Source organism: Osmerus mordax, chromosome 19, assembly GCF_038355195.1.
Source record: "Osmerus mordax isolate fOsmMor3 chromosome 19, fOsmMor3.pri, whole genome shotgun sequence".
Taxonomy (NCBI): domain Eukaryota; kingdom Metazoa; phylum Chordata; class Actinopteri; order Osmeriformes; family Osmeridae; genus Osmerus; species Osmerus mordax.
In genome coordinates, this window is record NC_090068.1 from 6,001,346 (window position 1) to 6,017,562 (window position 16,217).

At 47.5% G+C, this 16,217-nt stretch overlaps 2 protein-coding genes across 2 annotated transcripts; one reads left to right on the forward strand and one right to left on the reverse strand.

The window, feature by feature from the left end:
* Positions 1-61: 61 nt before the first annotated feature.
* arhgap42a (Rho GTPase activating protein 42a) lies at positions 62-12,257 on the reverse strand. The gene is made up of 24 exons (XM_067256820.1): positions 11,951-12,257; positions 11,273-11,368; positions 11,027-11,088; positions 8,735-8,806; positions 7,108-7,209; positions 6,862-6,972; positions 6,397-6,501; positions 6,152-6,281; positions 5,869-5,969; positions 5,623-5,732; positions 5,457-5,535; positions 5,142-5,181; positions 4,920-4,982; positions 4,740-4,814; positions 4,364-4,448; positions 4,144-4,202; positions 3,947-4,052; positions 3,672-3,831; positions 3,392-3,539; positions 2,036-2,785; positions 1,681-1,840; positions 1,524-1,580; positions 1,187-1,266; positions 62-837 (listed from the first exon to the last, which is right to left on the reverse strand). The coding sequence occupies exons 1-24, from the start codon at positions 12,102-12,104 to the stop codon at positions 749-751; spliced, it is 2,994 nt and encodes a 997-aa protein (XP_067112921.1). The 5' UTR covers positions 12,105-12,257; the 3' UTR covers positions 62-748.
* Positions 12,258-13,776: 1,519 nt separating this feature from the next.
* Positions 13,777-15,342, forward strand: LOC136963535 (C-type lectin domain family 4 member E-like). The gene is made up of 5 exons (XM_067257684.1): positions 13,777-13,885; positions 14,086-14,349; positions 14,440-14,600; positions 14,769-14,923; positions 15,195-15,342. The coding sequence occupies exons 1-5, from the start codon at positions 13,777-13,779 to the stop codon at positions 15,340-15,342; spliced, it is 837 nt and encodes a 278-aa protein (XP_067113785.1).
* The last annotated feature ends 875 nt before the right edge of the window (positions 15,343-16,217 follow it).

Below are 16,217 nucleotides of genomic sequence, written 5' to 3' on the forward strand. Positions count from 1 at the left end.
CAGTCTTCATTCATGTGAAATTAAGTTGCTCTTTGTATTTATTAAAATCACAATGTTCAAGAGCAGTGTCAATTTACTTTATTAGTGAGCACTTTGTATAAAAAAACATCCTTTAAATATTTAATCATAAAACTTCTATCTACAGTGATTAAATACAGATCATTTTTACAACCAGCTGAAAAGTCAGTGTTATTGTTGTAGACATTAATACATTAGTGTCTTTGAACGAGTTTGTGTGAAATGGAGTACCAAATAATAGTAGCCAAGGGCAGAACAATTACCCTATAACAACAGCCTAATACAGTGTTATATAATAAAACAATAATATGAATACTATCTAGAAGTGCAATACAGACGCATACACACACGCTCCCCACACAATCATAAATGTCAGCACTATTAATCAACAATTAACAAAACAATTAATTTATTAATAATAAATTCAGGGTAAAAATCTCTCTGTACTGTTCAAATACAGATTGTTATCGCTAGAAAAAAAAATACTTAAAATGCTTGGATCCTCAACAAGCAACATGCTTACAGTCATACTGTATCGGCCTTTCATGTCATAGAAGACCCAGACCGCACATATTCTGGCCAGGTAATAATACCCAAGTACTACATTATTATCATAATACACTCACATCGCCTATGTGTGATTTACCACAGGCTTCTAGTTAGGTAGATATACTGTGCTGAAAGTTTTTTTTTGCTATGCTAGGGAACACAAAATGGAGCGTTTGGTGGGTTACACGTAGATCACATAGTTTTCCGGTATGAGGCCGGTTTTACTATTGTGTGTCGCCTGAAGCCAACCGGGTTCCACAGACGGGTACACTGGGGAACAGAACAGAAAACTGGATGTTATCTTCATCCCCCCCACAACAGGGTTAGGTGATGGCTAATATCGGAGACACCTGACTGCCTAGTGCAGTGGTTCTCAACCCTGGTCCTAAGGGACCTCCAAGCCCTGCATGGTTTAGATGTTTCCCTGCTCCAACACACCTGATTCAAATGAACGGGGATGTTATGACGCTCAACAGAAGCCTGATAATGACCCCATCCATTTGATTCAGGTGTGTTGGAGCAGGGAAACATCGAAAGCATGCAGGGCTGGGGGGTTCTTGAGGACCAGGGTTGAGAAACACTGGCCTATAGTGAGAAGGATCCGTCCATTGTTACTCACCGTTAGAGAAGAGCGCCCCCTGGGGGAAGCTGAGTTCGTGACTGTGCTCGGCCTCACAGGAGTACAGGGCCCTGGCTTCCCTGAGGAGTGACGGGGGAGGAGGGACAGACATGGAGGTGACATGAGGTGGGTAAATGTAAGACTTTGGCCCAAAAAAACTACTGATGGTGCAAGTACTGCAGCCATGAAGCCAGCGAGACTACAGAAAAGAGTTAAGCTGCTCAAGACGTTGTCAAGAAGCATGAATTTGACAGAATTCTCCAAGCTTTACGTGGCATGTTGGCTGCAAAAACAAAAAACCTGTCTAGAGTAAAATGTGGTTTGGACAGCAACTTACCGTCCTCTGGTCTGGGGCCCTCCTAGGCTCTCACACTGCACCGCCCTGTAGGACACACTGGAACACACACACACACACGGAGTAGGAGTCAACAACCCTAGACATACTTCAGAGCCTACAAATTGTGTGCACAAACACACACACACACCAGACTTACACTGATCCAGGTCTCTGGTAGCCATTGGAGGCTGGTGGGCCAGAGCGTGTGAGGGTCAGGTCTGGTGTGTGGGAGCCGTTGTGTGTGCTGCGCGTCAGCGTGGCGTCTCTCGGGTCCAGTGACATGAGACTCTGCACGGAGCCATGGCAGCTCTGGTAGTCTGGGGGAGAACCCGACGGAGCAGACGAGCCCAAACAGGACAAAGCAGAACCAGGTAGAACGGAGCAGAAGAAGACAAGAAGAGACCAAACAAAACAAGGCCGTCAAACTCGACTCGAGCAATTCCACTTCCTGTCATATTTCAATGCTATTCACTGTCTTTCATGGTTCTAGAAGACACGGTTGTGTGTCTTACCCTCTGAGATATGGAGGGAGGTGAGGGAGGAGGAGGTGGAGAGCCGGTAGGGGGCCAAAGAGGAGGAGGAGGGAGTCCGGTAGGCCGCTCGCTGCTTCTGCGGGGGGGAGGTGCCGCCTGCTCCTCCTGTCTCCTTCACCGGCGAGGAGCTGCATGAGGAGGTCCGGTGGACAAGGGTGTGCGTGTTCTCCTTCAGGGAGGACGAGTTGGAGGAGTCCCTCTGAAGAGGCCTGCTCTCTCTGAAGGAGGAGGCGCGCTCCACAGAGGAGAGCTGGAGGGAGGGGGGGGCGCAGGAGGAGGCCTTGAATGCCGCCCTGGGCTCTTTCACGGGGGAGGAGGTGCAGGAGGGGGTCCTGTGGACTCCCGAGGAGGAAGAGGAGGCGCCCTGGCACGACGGGCTGCTGCTCCCCGCCGCCGGCCGCAGGGAGGAGGTGGAGGAGCAGGAGGAGGTGCGAGGGGTCAGCCGAGAGGAGGCGGCGGAGGCGGCGCTGGGGGGGCGGCGGGGGGACGGGGAGGAGGGGACGTCCGTCTGGGCCCCGGCCTCCCGCCCGTTGGGGGAGGGGTGGGAGGGGGAGCGGGAGGGGGGCGCGGGGGGAGGGAGCGGGGCCGACGGGGGGGAGGCGGTGGGTAGAGCCGGGGGGGAGGAGGGGGGGGAGGTCTTGGAGAAGCCGTTCTGCTCCGAGGAGTGGGAGGAGAGGGACTCCTGGCTGCCCAAGGGGGTGCTGCTGGGGCTGCTGCTGAACGTGTCACCTGGGGGGGGGGGGGGGGGGGGGGGTAAAGAGTGAGAAAGACAGCCAAAGAGATGGTGGGTTCGATCAAAGTGGGTTTCATGTTTTCCCTATTTATACTGAATTTACATTTACATTTAATCATTTAGCAGACGCTCTTATCCAGAGCGACTTACAGGGACATTCCCCCGAGGCAAGTAGGGTGAAGTGCCTTGCCCAAGGACACAACGTAATTTTGCATGGCCCGGAATCGAACTGGCAACCTTCAGATTACTAGCCCGATTCCCTAACCGCTCAGCCATCTGACTCCCTCTATTTGTATTTGTTTAGCGGACACTCCACATAGACAGTACAGCAGAAAATCAAGGATCAGAAGTCCCTCAAACGGTACTTCAGGGGGCAGAACTCAGCAAAAACCCAAACTTTTTACGTCAGTAACATCAATGAGAGAGTGGCACAACAGGATCTCAAACCCAACATGCGGAGAAAGGACACACTCCCATGAATAAGTGTGTCTGTTGTGCGTCAACGTTCAGCCGAGACAGCGCAGGTGAAGCTGCGGAGATGAGGAGGCGTCGAGGCTGGGTTGATGGGTGGATGTAGGAAGCGAAAAACATGCACGACTCACTGTCGTTGTCTGCCAGGCAGAGAGTTGGCGGATAGAGGCGGGACTTCCTGTTTCCCGATGACAGACAGAAGGCCTTGTTCCTGCGGGGGGCGGAGCGAGGGGGGGCCTGGGGGAGGGGCACCGAGGGGTCCGGGGCCTCACCGAAGATCTGGGAAACACACAACAAACGGAGTGTCCGTGAGTGTGTGAAACTGCTTTGTGAGTGTCTTCTTTGTATGTGTGTGTGTGTGTGTGTACAGTAGGGTGAGTTTGTGTGTGTGTGTGTGTGAGGTGACTTTACCTTGTGGTGGTTCTCGATAATGAGCTCCACCACGATGTTCTGGAACTTGATGTTCATCATGGCTGCCACCGTCTCTTCTTGTGACCTCATCAACGTGGGACCGAAGATCACGCCCAGGTTAGACACCGTCATCAGGTTGCGCTCACTGTGAGTGGACACACTGCACGCACACACAACCCTATTATCGGCAGGCCTGTCCAGAGAGCCGGTGTTATTGGATGATAGGCAAGAGTATGTGAGAAAGTGAACCAAGTGATTGGTTTAGAGGTTCCTACGTGAGCAGGTGATTGGTCAGGAGGTCCAGCATTTCCTTGTTTCTGTCTGGGAGTTTGTGGACAAGAGCATGGATGGCCATAACACGATACTTCTGGTCGTCAGACTCTGAGACAAGAAGGGGTTGGGGGCATAGTAGTGGTTAGTTGTGTGTGTGGGTGTGTGTGTGTGTACATCAGAAGAAATGTTGAGATCTTACTGGCAGCCATGATGAAATCTTTATGGAGCCTGTAGGTCATCAGAGGTTCCGCCAAACACCTGGAGACACCCCCCCCCCCCCCCCCGACACACCCACATACACACACACAGAGAGAGAGCAGAAAAGACCAATTTCATTCAAAGCTTATATTTACACAGTTTTTCCACACACTGTTATTCACAACAGACAAACGTGTGTGTGTGTGTGTGTGCGCGTGTACCTGAGGTAGTTCTTCAGACCGCTGGTGATGGTCTTGTTGTCCCAGACGTCGGCGTCCAGGTGCAGGTCATGGGGAGCTTTGCTGGCTGGGGAGCACATCACATTACCCAGAATGCAACCTGTCCTTCTAAACAACCGTACTATGGAGCTAGCCAATCAACTTGCTCATCTAGCTACACGAGGAGGAGATTGTGGCTCAAGCTGAACCCGAGAACAGGGTTTGAAGATCCTGGTTGACTAGATAACTAACGTGGTTGCTGGGGAACTGATTGTGTGTTCTGTTTGTCTGAGTCAGACTGATATGGCCTCCAATTTCATGACCCCTAACCTCATACAGTAAGATATCACAAGCGTGACTCGTTCCAGCTGATCCTCACCAAACACTGTGGTCATCAGTCGCTGGACTTTAGAGTTGACTCCTCCTATTCGGTAGAGCCCCAGGGTGTTGATGCCTGACACACACACACACGCGCACACACACACACACACACAGGCTTATGTAGAACGTGAACGTACTATGACCTCAAGACAGTGTGTGAAAACAAAGTCTGACTCACCTCTCATCTCGACCAGTTCAATACACCTCCTCACAAAGTTAAAACCGGCCTCGTTCAGAAATGCTGAAACACACACACACACCTTTTAGACCTGTTGTATGCAGAAAGAAAAGCTGAGAGAGACAGTGTTTGAGAGAGGGTGAAAGAGAAAGTGTTTGAGAGAGGGTGAGTGAGAGAGTTTGAGAGAGGGTGAGAGAGAGAGAAATGGAGCAGGATACTCACTCTCCTCCTTCTTGCTCAGCAAAGCTGGTAGAGTATAGATCTGTAGCAGACAGCACACACACAACAGTCAGACACTGGATCTGTTTGACCGTCAAACTGCAGATTAGTGGCTGGCAGGCTGTCTGTCGAACTGACAGGTTAACAGACTGGCTGTCGAAATGACAGGTTATCAGACTGGCTGTCGAACTGACAGGTTATCAGACTGGCTGTATGTCAGACTGGCTGTATGTCAGACTGGCTGTATGTCAGACTGGCTGTATGTCAGACTGGCTGTATGTCAGACTGGCTGTATGTCAGAATGGCCGGCTGACTTACAGGTTCTTTGCCGTCCATGGCCTCCATCCACAACCGCCTGTTGGACTCAGACAGAGCCTGCAGAGTGATGATGCCATGTCTGCAGGCAGAGAGCACACCTGCCTTTATCCTTCCGTCCATCCATCTATACACCCACCCCTCAGCTATCCCTCCCTCCCTCCCTCACCTCTCCACCACCTCAATGTCGAAGCAAAAGCGCTTGTCGATGGAGTCCGTCTTTCTCCTGACACACGACCGCAGACGGAACATCTCGGCTCCACCGCTAACCGCGCCATTCTGAACCGCCCCGCACGCACGCACACACACAAAACGCACTACAAACATGAGTAAACACCCCCAAAATCTGCCAAGTTGAATCTCTTTCGTCTCGTTCTTAACTGAGCAATCTGCACTGTTGACGGTGAGCGCTCACCTGTCTGCTGACTGTCCTGTTGTCTAGGTTACTCATGGTGAACATCTTGGAGCCCTTCTCATAGGTGCAGTAGTGTCTTGTCCAGGCACTCCCTAGTGGACCTACACACACAGGACAGGACAGTGTGTGTGTGTGTGTTTGTGTGTGTGTGTGTGTGTTTGTGTGTGTGTGCCTGCGTGTATGCATCAAAAAGCAGAATGTGTGTGACAGTGAGGGAATGACAATTGCTCTGGCCGGTATCGCTCCATGCGCGTGATTATGAGTGTGTGTGTGTGACTCTTACGTTTCTCCTGTATGTACAGGTATCCCTCCATGGTCCAGCGCCCCGGAGCTTTGATGTCGGTCTCCGCTGAGCGTATCCTCTTCATCAGCCTTTCCACCTCCACGCGTGTGCTCTCAAAGTTGTTACGGGTCTGTACACGCCGGCACACACACACACACACACGTCAAAGGATGGACAGGAATAGGCTGGTCAACAGGATGGGAGGATGAGAGACAAAACGTACACGCACACGCGCGCACACTTACGTTCTGCAAGTTAAACTGTAGCTGCTGCTTGTAGGGCTCAAACTCACTGGCCAGCTCATAGCCTTCATGGTAGAACGTAAACAATCCCTGAAGAAAAGCCAGCAGCTGAACGGGAGAGAGACATTGAGAACGAGAGTGTGAGAGAGAAAGTGTGTGACAGAGCTAGAGAGAGAATAACTGTTATTCGACGACGGAATGAGTGAAACGAGTGAACTCCGTTTCCTCAGAAACATTCTCTGTTGCCTGTTCCAGGTCCACTAGCAGCTTCCCTCACTCTACTGCTGTTGTTATTCTCAAAGCAGCAAGTCCGACAGAAAAACGGGAATCTCTGGAAACAGGAAGTGCCTTCAAAGCAACAGGAGGTGGACCTGATGGATATCTCTCCTCTACCAATCCTTCTGTTGCGGTTCCAAAAGATAGCTCTGTGCACAGGCGTGTGTGCGCACGCGCCCGTTTGTGTCTTACCGGCTCCACAAACTCAAACTTCTTGCGTTCTTGAACCTCCTGGATTTTGAAGACGTACTGGAGCGACGCGTCGTAGAACACCTGGCGCTCCTTGCTGATCTGAGAGTCTGCCTGCACACACAGGACCACGGAGACATTACACACACACACACACACACACAAGTACACACACAAACACACAAGCACACACACAAGCACACAAACACACAAGCACACACACAAACACACGCACACACAAAGCCTCACCTCCTGTAGCTGTGCATCCTTCTTCTTGGAGGACAGGTTGAGATGTTTTTCCAGGACAGAGTAGTATTTCTCCGTCTCTTTGTCAAACTGCTTCTTTCCCTCCTGGGGACGGACAGATGAAGAAGAAGAAGAAGGAGATTAGAGAGAGAAGAGGAAATGCCAGAGCTGGCTATCCCCGGCGCAGGCAGCTGATTACAGCGGGTTGCGCAAGCTCTCGTGATGGACGGTGTGTCCAAAGTTCTGATGACAACAAACACAGTTGGGAGAGAAAGGAAGAGATGGGAGAGAGATGGGAGAGAGGCTCGATAACGTTGTCGGCTCCACAACAGCAGCAGTCTGCAGGGCATTTTCCCCGCCTCTGCGTGGGTTCGAATCCCGACCGTGTGCATATTCTGCTATTGCCCCCTGTCATCTATGTTTACATCTTTGTGCTTATGTTATGCTCTCAACCTTAATGCATAAAATAAGTGAATGTTGAATGATTTGGAGAAGTGTAATGCATTTTCCGGAGGTTGGTTTACTAACTCCGAAGCCTAGCTCCGTCTTGTTACTCAGCGAGAGGGCATCTTGAGAGTCTGTGTGGGTGTGTGTGTTTGTCGTTCTTACACACCCCTGCCAAATTCTCCAGGCTGTGGAGTCATTCCCTTGACAGCAGAAAGGCGAGAGGGGGGCTACGATCAAGATCGACTGGCTGTAAAGACAGCCATTCCTGTCCACTTTGACGGCCGTGCGCCCCGCCAACAGCACAACGAAACGCTCTCCCTGGCTTTCTCTTCCCTCTCTCGCCCGCTCTCTTCCTTGTACCCGTCAGTCCCCAGCCATCTCTCCCCGTCTCTCCGCTGCTTAAACCGCACCCCACATCAAATGGCGCTCTAATTCCTACCTCTCTCCATCGCTACAGACTCGGCCTAACTCCCCCTTCTCACTTCCTCTCTCTCCCTATCCCTCCGGGCTTATCTCCCCTCCTTCTTGTCTCCCCCCTTCCATCTCTGTCTTGTCATCTACCCCCCCCCCCCCCCTCCATCCATCTCTCTCCCCTTTCCCATGACCCCCAGTCCGACACTGGGATGTGACCTGGCGGTGTCTGACCGACAGACTGGACACGCTGACCGCTGGGCGAGAGGGGGGGGGGGGGGGGGGAGAGGGGGAGGTGGGGACTGATCCTCAGTGGAATAGGACTCCCTCCCTCCCCCACCCGCACACACACACACAAACACACAGAACATCAATGTGTAGGAAGGGCAGGCAAGAGAGCTGGCTTTAGGCTCCGGTCTGGCCTGAGCCCAGCACTGCTAACGTTGATCAACGATACGTTTGAATTTCATGACCTTTATCTAATCTCCCATTAATCACACTCACAGGAAGCAGCAGCATCCCCAATAAAGGAATGTACTGTAGAACACAGGACATGTGTGCTGTATGACTGTTAACCATGCACGTGGAAATGCTTGAAGGTGCACCTCCGTGGTTCACCGGGTAGAGCGCATACAACTACGGCTTTGATTTCGGGGGCCATTTCCTGCATGTTTTCCCCCTTCTCTCCCCCCTTCTCTCCCTCCCCCTCTCCCTCTCCACAACAATGGCTGTCAAAAACCTATCTCTAAAAAGAAAGGCCAGGTAGACTTACCTTCACAGCCCCGATCTGCTCCTTCCGGAACTTTTCCAAGGGGGATATGAGCACGTCGTCAGCATTCTGGATCTGAGGGTGGAGAAGACAAGAGTCTTTTGAGCAACCTGATAAAAAGAGGATGGCTGGAAGCCAACTTGAAAGGTAAGCGAGACAAAAAACACACACACACACACCTCGGGCCTCTGTGTACAGTAGGAGAGGGGGACCTAGCAGTTGAGTTTGTCTGATAACCACAAGGACAAAGGATGAACTATAGCCTGAATACAGTAGCTGGACCAGCAGAAAGCTAGTACCACTGTCTCGCCATGATGCAGCTATCCACAGGAATCAGCCTTTGTTTAAAGTTTGATAATGACGTTATTATTAGCGCTACTATTAGCTGTGGTTTAGTGGTGCCACTCCAAGAGGAAAAACATACAATTACTTCACTAACTACACACACGTCGGTTTGACCCGAGCCACACACACACGCAGAGAAGCCACACACGGCATAGAACAGACACAAAAAGCACACAAGCTCCTTTTATAGACTTTCCCAGGCAGTCAAGGGTTGGCTGGGAGTCTCACAGGGGAATTGGCAGAAATAAGTTCCACATGCTTTCTCTGAGCAACCGACGCAGACAGAGAAGGCCTATGCACACAGCAGACTGGGCCAGACTCCAGTCCCTCCCACTCACAGGGCTCTGGTTAAATGAGGGTCTCGAACTCATTGCTTTCAGCTGATCCACTGCAGATTAAAGGCTGGTTGCAGCTTCCTATAGGGTAAGAGCACTTATCCCATCCGTTCATAATGACCAAGCCCATTACTGTTTATTTGACTTCTATTGAATCTTTAGTCACAGTTTGCACTTTCGACTCCTGTAAAAAAAAAAAAAAGTCTCTCGTAGGGGCAAAAGAAATATTCGGAAAATTGGAAACGGTTGACTCCAGACTGAAGTGCCACTTTTAACATTTCATCATTATCCTATCATCATCATATCTGTTTATGAGGGGAACAAGACCGCCCTTCCCCCTTCACACACACACAAAGTAACTGGGAAAGTTACTTTGGGAGTGAGGGAGTCAGGTGGCTGAGCGGTGAGGGAATCAGGCTAGTAATCCGAAGGTTGCCAGTTTGATTCCCGGCCGTGCAAACTGACGTTGTGTCCTTGGGCAAGGCACTTCACCCTACTTGCCTCGGGGGAATGTCCCTGTACTTACTGTAAGTCGCTCTGGATAAGAGCGTCTGCTAAATGACTAAATGTAAATCTTTCTGACCTCACTGATGACATCAGCAGGGGGAGGGATCTCTGGGAAGAGGTGAACTGTTGAACGATGTCAAACGAGGAAGATACGGGAATGGGCATTATATCATATGAACCTTTAAACCAGACCAGACTATAAGCCTTCCTTTGTGTTAAAGCTCACTATGACTCAGTCTCTCGGGGGTTCTGTCTGGGTGTGTGTGTGTGATGGCCAGCTCTCTACAGGATGTTTCACTTTCAGTCTTTTCACGTCTTTATCTTGGAGTCTGTCCACCTCCTCAGGGGTCTCTCTGAGAGACGGGAGGGTAACCTTCACAGTGGGCCTACTGGACAACCCACCATTCCAGTTAGTGTGTGTATTTGGGGGCAATTCATTGTCAGTGTGTGTGTGTGAGAGAGAGAGAGAAAGAAAGAGAGTGAGAGTATGTTTGTGGGTGTGAGTGTGTGTATGGGGGGGGGGGGGGTAGTGTGTGTCAGTGTGAAGGATTGGCAGTGAGTGTCACACTCTAATTCCTCCCGCAGAAATGTTTCCCCAGCCTCTGGGAACCAAAACGTCTATCTCCTAACTCGTCCTCCCTGCACTGGGGATGAAATCAACATTCGCACACTCCCACACACAACGGAGCCCACCGAAGCTTGACTAATGTCAAATTCAACGGAAGCGACTCAACACTGCGGGACATTTCCAGGCCTTCTCTCCCACAGCAATGTCAACAAGACATTGACGTTAAAGCTAAATAGCCCCACACAAACAGCCCACAACCCGATGCCCCTCCATGCCAGCCTAAGATTAAAACCTCACCCACACTCACTTGACATGGCCTCATCTAAAAGGCACTTGGCTTATCACCGAGATAATCCACAGCCACAAACAAGGTGGTATGTTTGGTTTGGAGCCTGAGTAAGCACCACGGTGAGATAAGCAGGGCCGAGACAGATAACAGTCCAAACAAACACACTCATACGCTCCCATTCTCCCTTTCTCCAAATCCACGCAGAGATGCGCCCGCATGCACCCCTCACTCACACCGTCTGCTATCCTTACCAGCCGCCTCCTCTCCTCCTCCATGGTGGTCAGGAGCTGGGAGAACTCCTTCAAGGACTGTGCTGCAGGGGCGAGAGGACGTCAATCCAGACTACTGACTGGTACAGATGAACACAGATGAACAGAGTCCGGACCTAAACCTCGGTCCTGACCAGGACATCCCAGACTGGGTGTGTCTGATGAGATTTGGCAGAGAGCAGTGACACGCTAACTGTCCGATGTGTTTGTAAGGATACGGCATCTCACCTATGTTGATCTCATCGTCAGTCTCTGCGTCTCCAATGCACTCAAACTGGAACTCCTGCAGAGACTGTGAAAACCTCTGAACAGCCAGAGATAAACCTGAGAGAGAGAGAGAGAGAGAGAGATTTACTGTAAGTCGCTCTGGATAAGAGCGTCTGCTGCTAAATGACTAAATGCAAATGCAATGTGCTTTTTTCCAGTGACATGCATTTTCAGTGTAATTTACTTTCTGTGAAAATTGTTGTGGTGTGCCATCCTCTACTGCTGCTGTAAACTATGTCATGATATACATGAAACACAACACCCCCTTCACATAGTACACACACACGCAAGTTAACGAGTGTGGGCATTATGTAGATCTCTTGCTTACAGGTTGATATAGGCCTACACAGAGCCTGTCGACAACAATTATAGCTCACTTTCGGCGATATGTTAACTAACTTAAACTATCTGTTTCTCAGTGCCAACACATAATACAACTCAATGGCATCCACGAACTGTCCTAAACATCAACTTGATAGGCTAGAAAAGTGCAGGTGACTGACCACAACATGAAGGCAAACTGGATAACACACAGGTGTCCATGACCTTTTGTTCACTGAACACAAAGTGTAGTGTGGCTTATTATTCATGTCCATACTAGTCTCAATTCCACAGTATGACAGCTAAAATCCGACTTACTTCTCAGTGCAGATATAAGCATATTTCCGTCTTTGATAAGGTCCTTGATGAATCTATTAGTCCGCTCCAACTCTATCTCATGGCACTGCAGTCGCTCTCTAAACTCCGGACTGTCGAGAAAAGAATCACTGAACTCCAGCGTCGGTAGACCCATTGCTATGGACGACCACAACTTATTTCTTTGGAAATATTATAGTTATTGAATTTCTCGCGATCATGAACTTTTATTCTAGAGAAAGCTTATGGTTTCGATTGAAGTATTCGGCGAAGTGTGAACAGTCCTAAAAAATGTCTTCAAGCCCCTTTCTTTCCCTTCCTCCTATTTTTCCAAGACTTCCGGGCACGGAATTCCTCTCCGCTTGAGAAGTGGAGCTCGCTGCCGGTTACTATGGGGATGGATAGGGGCGATAGGGGCGAGAGACTCCTGCTGGTGCGAGAGGAAAACACCTGGGACTTGTTAGTAAAATTTGCTCTCTTTGTTGACCTGATCTGACAGGTCATAGTTAGTTTAGCCATTATAGCCCTTGCATGTCCTCACAGCATCATTGGGACAATACAGTGCTGCCTGAATTAAGATTAAAATATGATTTCTCGTGTAGCCAGGGGCGCCCCCAAGGGGTGGCCACACCTAAAATGACCATGCCACTGGCCATGCCAACTGAAAAACTCGAATTTAAAATTAGTTACTAACTAACGTTAGTAATGTTTAGCTTGTCAAATTACAGTAGATTGTTGTTGACTAATTAGCTAGCATCCATAATTCTTTATTTTATTCTATAGAACACAGATACACCTCGAATTAAAGCTACTTGAAGGATCTTTGGCCACCTAGAATTGCCATTTGAAATACAATTCCTGTTTGAGGCTATGATTTAAAGAATGGAAGATAAATATTATAAAACGATGTGCTGGACAAAATGAAATATTTGTTATCATCTAAACCTAATATATCCTTGATATATTAGGGATGATGCATTCAAATAGGTTACATTATTACAATTGTAGTTATGTATTTCTCTAACAATTTAAAGCATTTATAGGTAACATTTTAAAATAAATTCAAATATGAGAAACAACACCCCTTTTCGTACATCCACACTTTCCTCCAGCTCAAGTTTGATTGACAGAGGTTTTACAATATAAGGCAAGGAAGATGGCACGCCTCATTGACAATTAGCTGGACAGGATTTCTGGAACAAATTGACATTTGTTTGTTTTTGTTTGTGGGGGTTTTTCCTGAAAGAATCCTAAAAAAACAAACAGAAGATTGACAAATGAGATTTCACACACAGGTTCTTTTGTAAGCATCACGTGACATGTCCATGACACATTATTGGTTCATAAGTGGATACTGTGAAGTATTTGGCATCTCTGTGGATGCCTATGGGCTTTTACATTTTTTTCATTTTCAATATTTTTGTAAGCAGCCATAGCACCAGGGGCGCCACAAAGAATTTTGGGCCCCATGAAGAAATTGCAATATGCACACGCACACACACACACATACACACATACACACACACACACAACCTTTGAACCATACATCATTAGCAAACAGAACACTCTGGGTATAACTCTGTTGAGAACACATTTTATAAATCACTTGGTGAAGAGAAATAATCTTTTTGATACCAGCAAGATAAATAGGTAAATGTTTAACTTTGAATATACATTATGTTATGGTTTGTTTAGAACGACTCATCCTTTATTTTAAATCGCACTGCCTGAGAAAATGTTTTGTTTCCCTGAATATATTCTGTCTATCTTGCTTACATGCTAATGCTCACAGTTCTTCAGTTGACTGAAGATTGCCTTGTCCAATGTCGATGTTTCGAGGGAAAGGTTCACCCAGGTCTTACTACCCACTGCTTACAGTGGGATTAGGAGTCCTTAATGCTATTCTGCTGGTAGCAACCATTATTCTGAGTGTCAACTGTAAGTAGAATAAAATAAAATAAATTATTGTAACATGGTGTTGACACTTAATTGTTGTTTACAGCTGATTCCAATATGATACAATGCTTGTCAGAGAGCATCATTATTATAATTCCAAAATTATAATAACTCCTGCAACAACATTTAATTAACAAATAGGAATTGAAATGTTGTGGTTGTATGGTCTCTTGAGCCCCTAGGTTACAAAGGTGGTGAAAAGAATCTTCCTCTACATCAGAACATAACACAAATCAACAGAAAACTAAAGCAGCTCCAAACCAACAACAGTGATGTGATCCACGAGAAGGAGACGATTCACAGAAAACTAGATGAAGTCGTCATGGACCATCAGCAAATAAGGCTAAAGGTCGAGCAACTGAGGAGCCAAAACGATATCCTTCAGGTTCAAACGGATCATCTCCTAGATGAGAATAAACAACTGCTCTCCAGCATGTCTACTCTTGGTTAGACAGTTGTGATTTCATCTCAATTTCAACACATTTCCTATTACTCAAAGTCATGTTTCCTTAACTTTGGGATTTTTTTTGTAACAGAGGGAAACTGTGGCCTCTGCTTACCAGGATGGGATCTACACAAAAGCACGTGTTACTATTTTGCTACTTCTGATTACCCTCTGTTGAACTGGAAGAGCAGCAGAGATGATTGCATATCTCGCGGAGCAGAGCTAGTTGTGATAGATAGCAGAGAGAAGCAGGTGAGATTGTCAACACCAAAATGTATACAGTCGCACAAATACAGAAGACAAAAAGATACGTATAAGACAATATTCATGTAAAACATCTTGGGTGCCTAAAAAGTGTACACAGTACTGTATATGTATGGATGCATGACACATCACTTTATTTATCTGTGTTTCGCTCAGCTCTACATCACTGAGACCTTACTTGCCCTTAACTTCAACTTGAGGAACGTGTTCCATGCTGGATTTCATATTGGGCTCAGTGAAGAGTACACCCGAGGTACTTGGGGTTCTCAAGGGACCTGGACTTGGGTGCATGGGGCTAAGCTGCTGGAGGGGTGAGGGCAGCTTACAGCGTTGCAGTTTTACATTATGTTTGTTCAATGCATACCCTTACAAACATGGCTTGCTAATTAGATTGAACCGGTATCTCATTCAAAGAAATCACGAGGTACAAAACATTTAGGTTTGGCCTGAATCAATCGCTTTGTCTCAATAGCTCTCACGAAGCAATTCAGTCATTCGATTGCAATACCACAATGCTAGTCATTCATAATGATCAGTAGCACAATAACCATGCAATGTTTAATGACAGTCCTTTGTTTGCAGATTCTGGATGGATGGGGAGCCAAATGATGCAGATGGTGGGGAAGACTGCGCTGCTACCTACCCCACTAGAAACCCCCAAAAAGCTTGGAACGATATTCCATGTTCACATCGACTGAAATGGATCTGTGAAATGGCACCACCATATTAGTAAAAGTAACTGTTCATTCACAGCATAACAAACAAAACTTTACTTCCTAATCTGTGAATTTATAATAAATTGAGTATGTTTCTAATGATTGATCTGATTGGTAAACTGCTAGCCTTCGTGAGTATTAACAGAAAACAGATCAAACCATTGTGTTTTCCTTATGGCAGCTGATATTGCTCTTGGAGTCCACTGTAAGTTCACTGAGCATTCTGAGATGATTGGGCTGGTCATGTGATGTTAAAATGATCAATTCCATTTCTGATCCACTCAAATGAACACGTTGTGTCCTCAAGCCGGTGAAATGAGTTGTGTCTTTATTGCTGACAGATCACAACATCAGAAATAAAGAACTCTCACTTAAACACCAATTGACACAAGTAAGTAGTGAGCTGGATCAAATCCGTAGCAACATGCAAGCCAAGGACGAGACACAACTTTCCCTAGCAATGGCACTTCGTAGACAGAGTGAAGTTTCAGTGATGCGAGAGTATCAAGAACAACAGATGAGGGACTTTGAGAACAGGATCCAAGCCCTTCAGGAGGAGCAAATAAACATGAAGTCTCGCATCTCTCAACTTGGTGAGTTTGTATTTATTTTTGATAACCATATATTCCTTGGTACGCTACATATGTTTGTATCTAAACAATCATTTAATACTACGTCAAAGAAATGTATGTATGCCCACTTTTGCTCACTCAGAATCACTCAAATTGTTTTGATTTGATTGACAATGACCCATGCTGCAACAACTATAAAGTATTATGTAACTGCTTGCGTTTTTTTAACAGAAGTGAGTTGTGCACAGTGTATGCCAGGGTGGACATTTCTGAACTCCAGCTGCTACTATTTCCCTTTCTCGGACACCATTCCCCGG

What these genes read in the sequence shown, in the direction of transcription:
- arhgap42a (XM_067256820.1), bottom strand. Translation starts at nt 12,104, where the DNA reads ATGGGTCTACCGACGCTGGAGTTCAGTGATTCTTTTCTCGACAGTCCG. An exon ending in AGGATGCACAGCTACAGGAG is followed by an intron (nt 6,973 to 7,107) that starts GTGAGGCTTTGT and finishes CTGTGTGTGCAG; the next exon opens with GCAGACTCTCAGATCAGCAA. An exon ending in CCTGTACATACAGGAGAAAC is followed by an intron (nt 5,970 to 6,151) that starts GTAAGAGTCACA and finishes CTGTGTGTGTAG; the next exon opens with GTCCACTAGGGAGTGCCTGG.
- LOC136963535 (XM_067257684.1), top strand. Translation starts at nt 13,777, where the DNA reads ATGTTTCGAGGGAAAGGTTCACCCAGGTCTTACTACCCACTGCTTACA. An exon ending in TAGATAGCAGAGAGAAGCAG is followed by an intron (nt 14,601 to 14,768) that starts GTGAGATTGTCA and finishes TGTTTCGCTCAG; the next exon opens with CTCTACATCACTGAGACCTT. An exon ending in GGGGCTAAGCTGCTGGAGGG is followed by an intron (nt 14,924 to 15,194) that starts GTGAGGGCAGCT and finishes CTTTGTTTGCAG; the next exon opens with ATTCTGGATGGATGGGGAGC.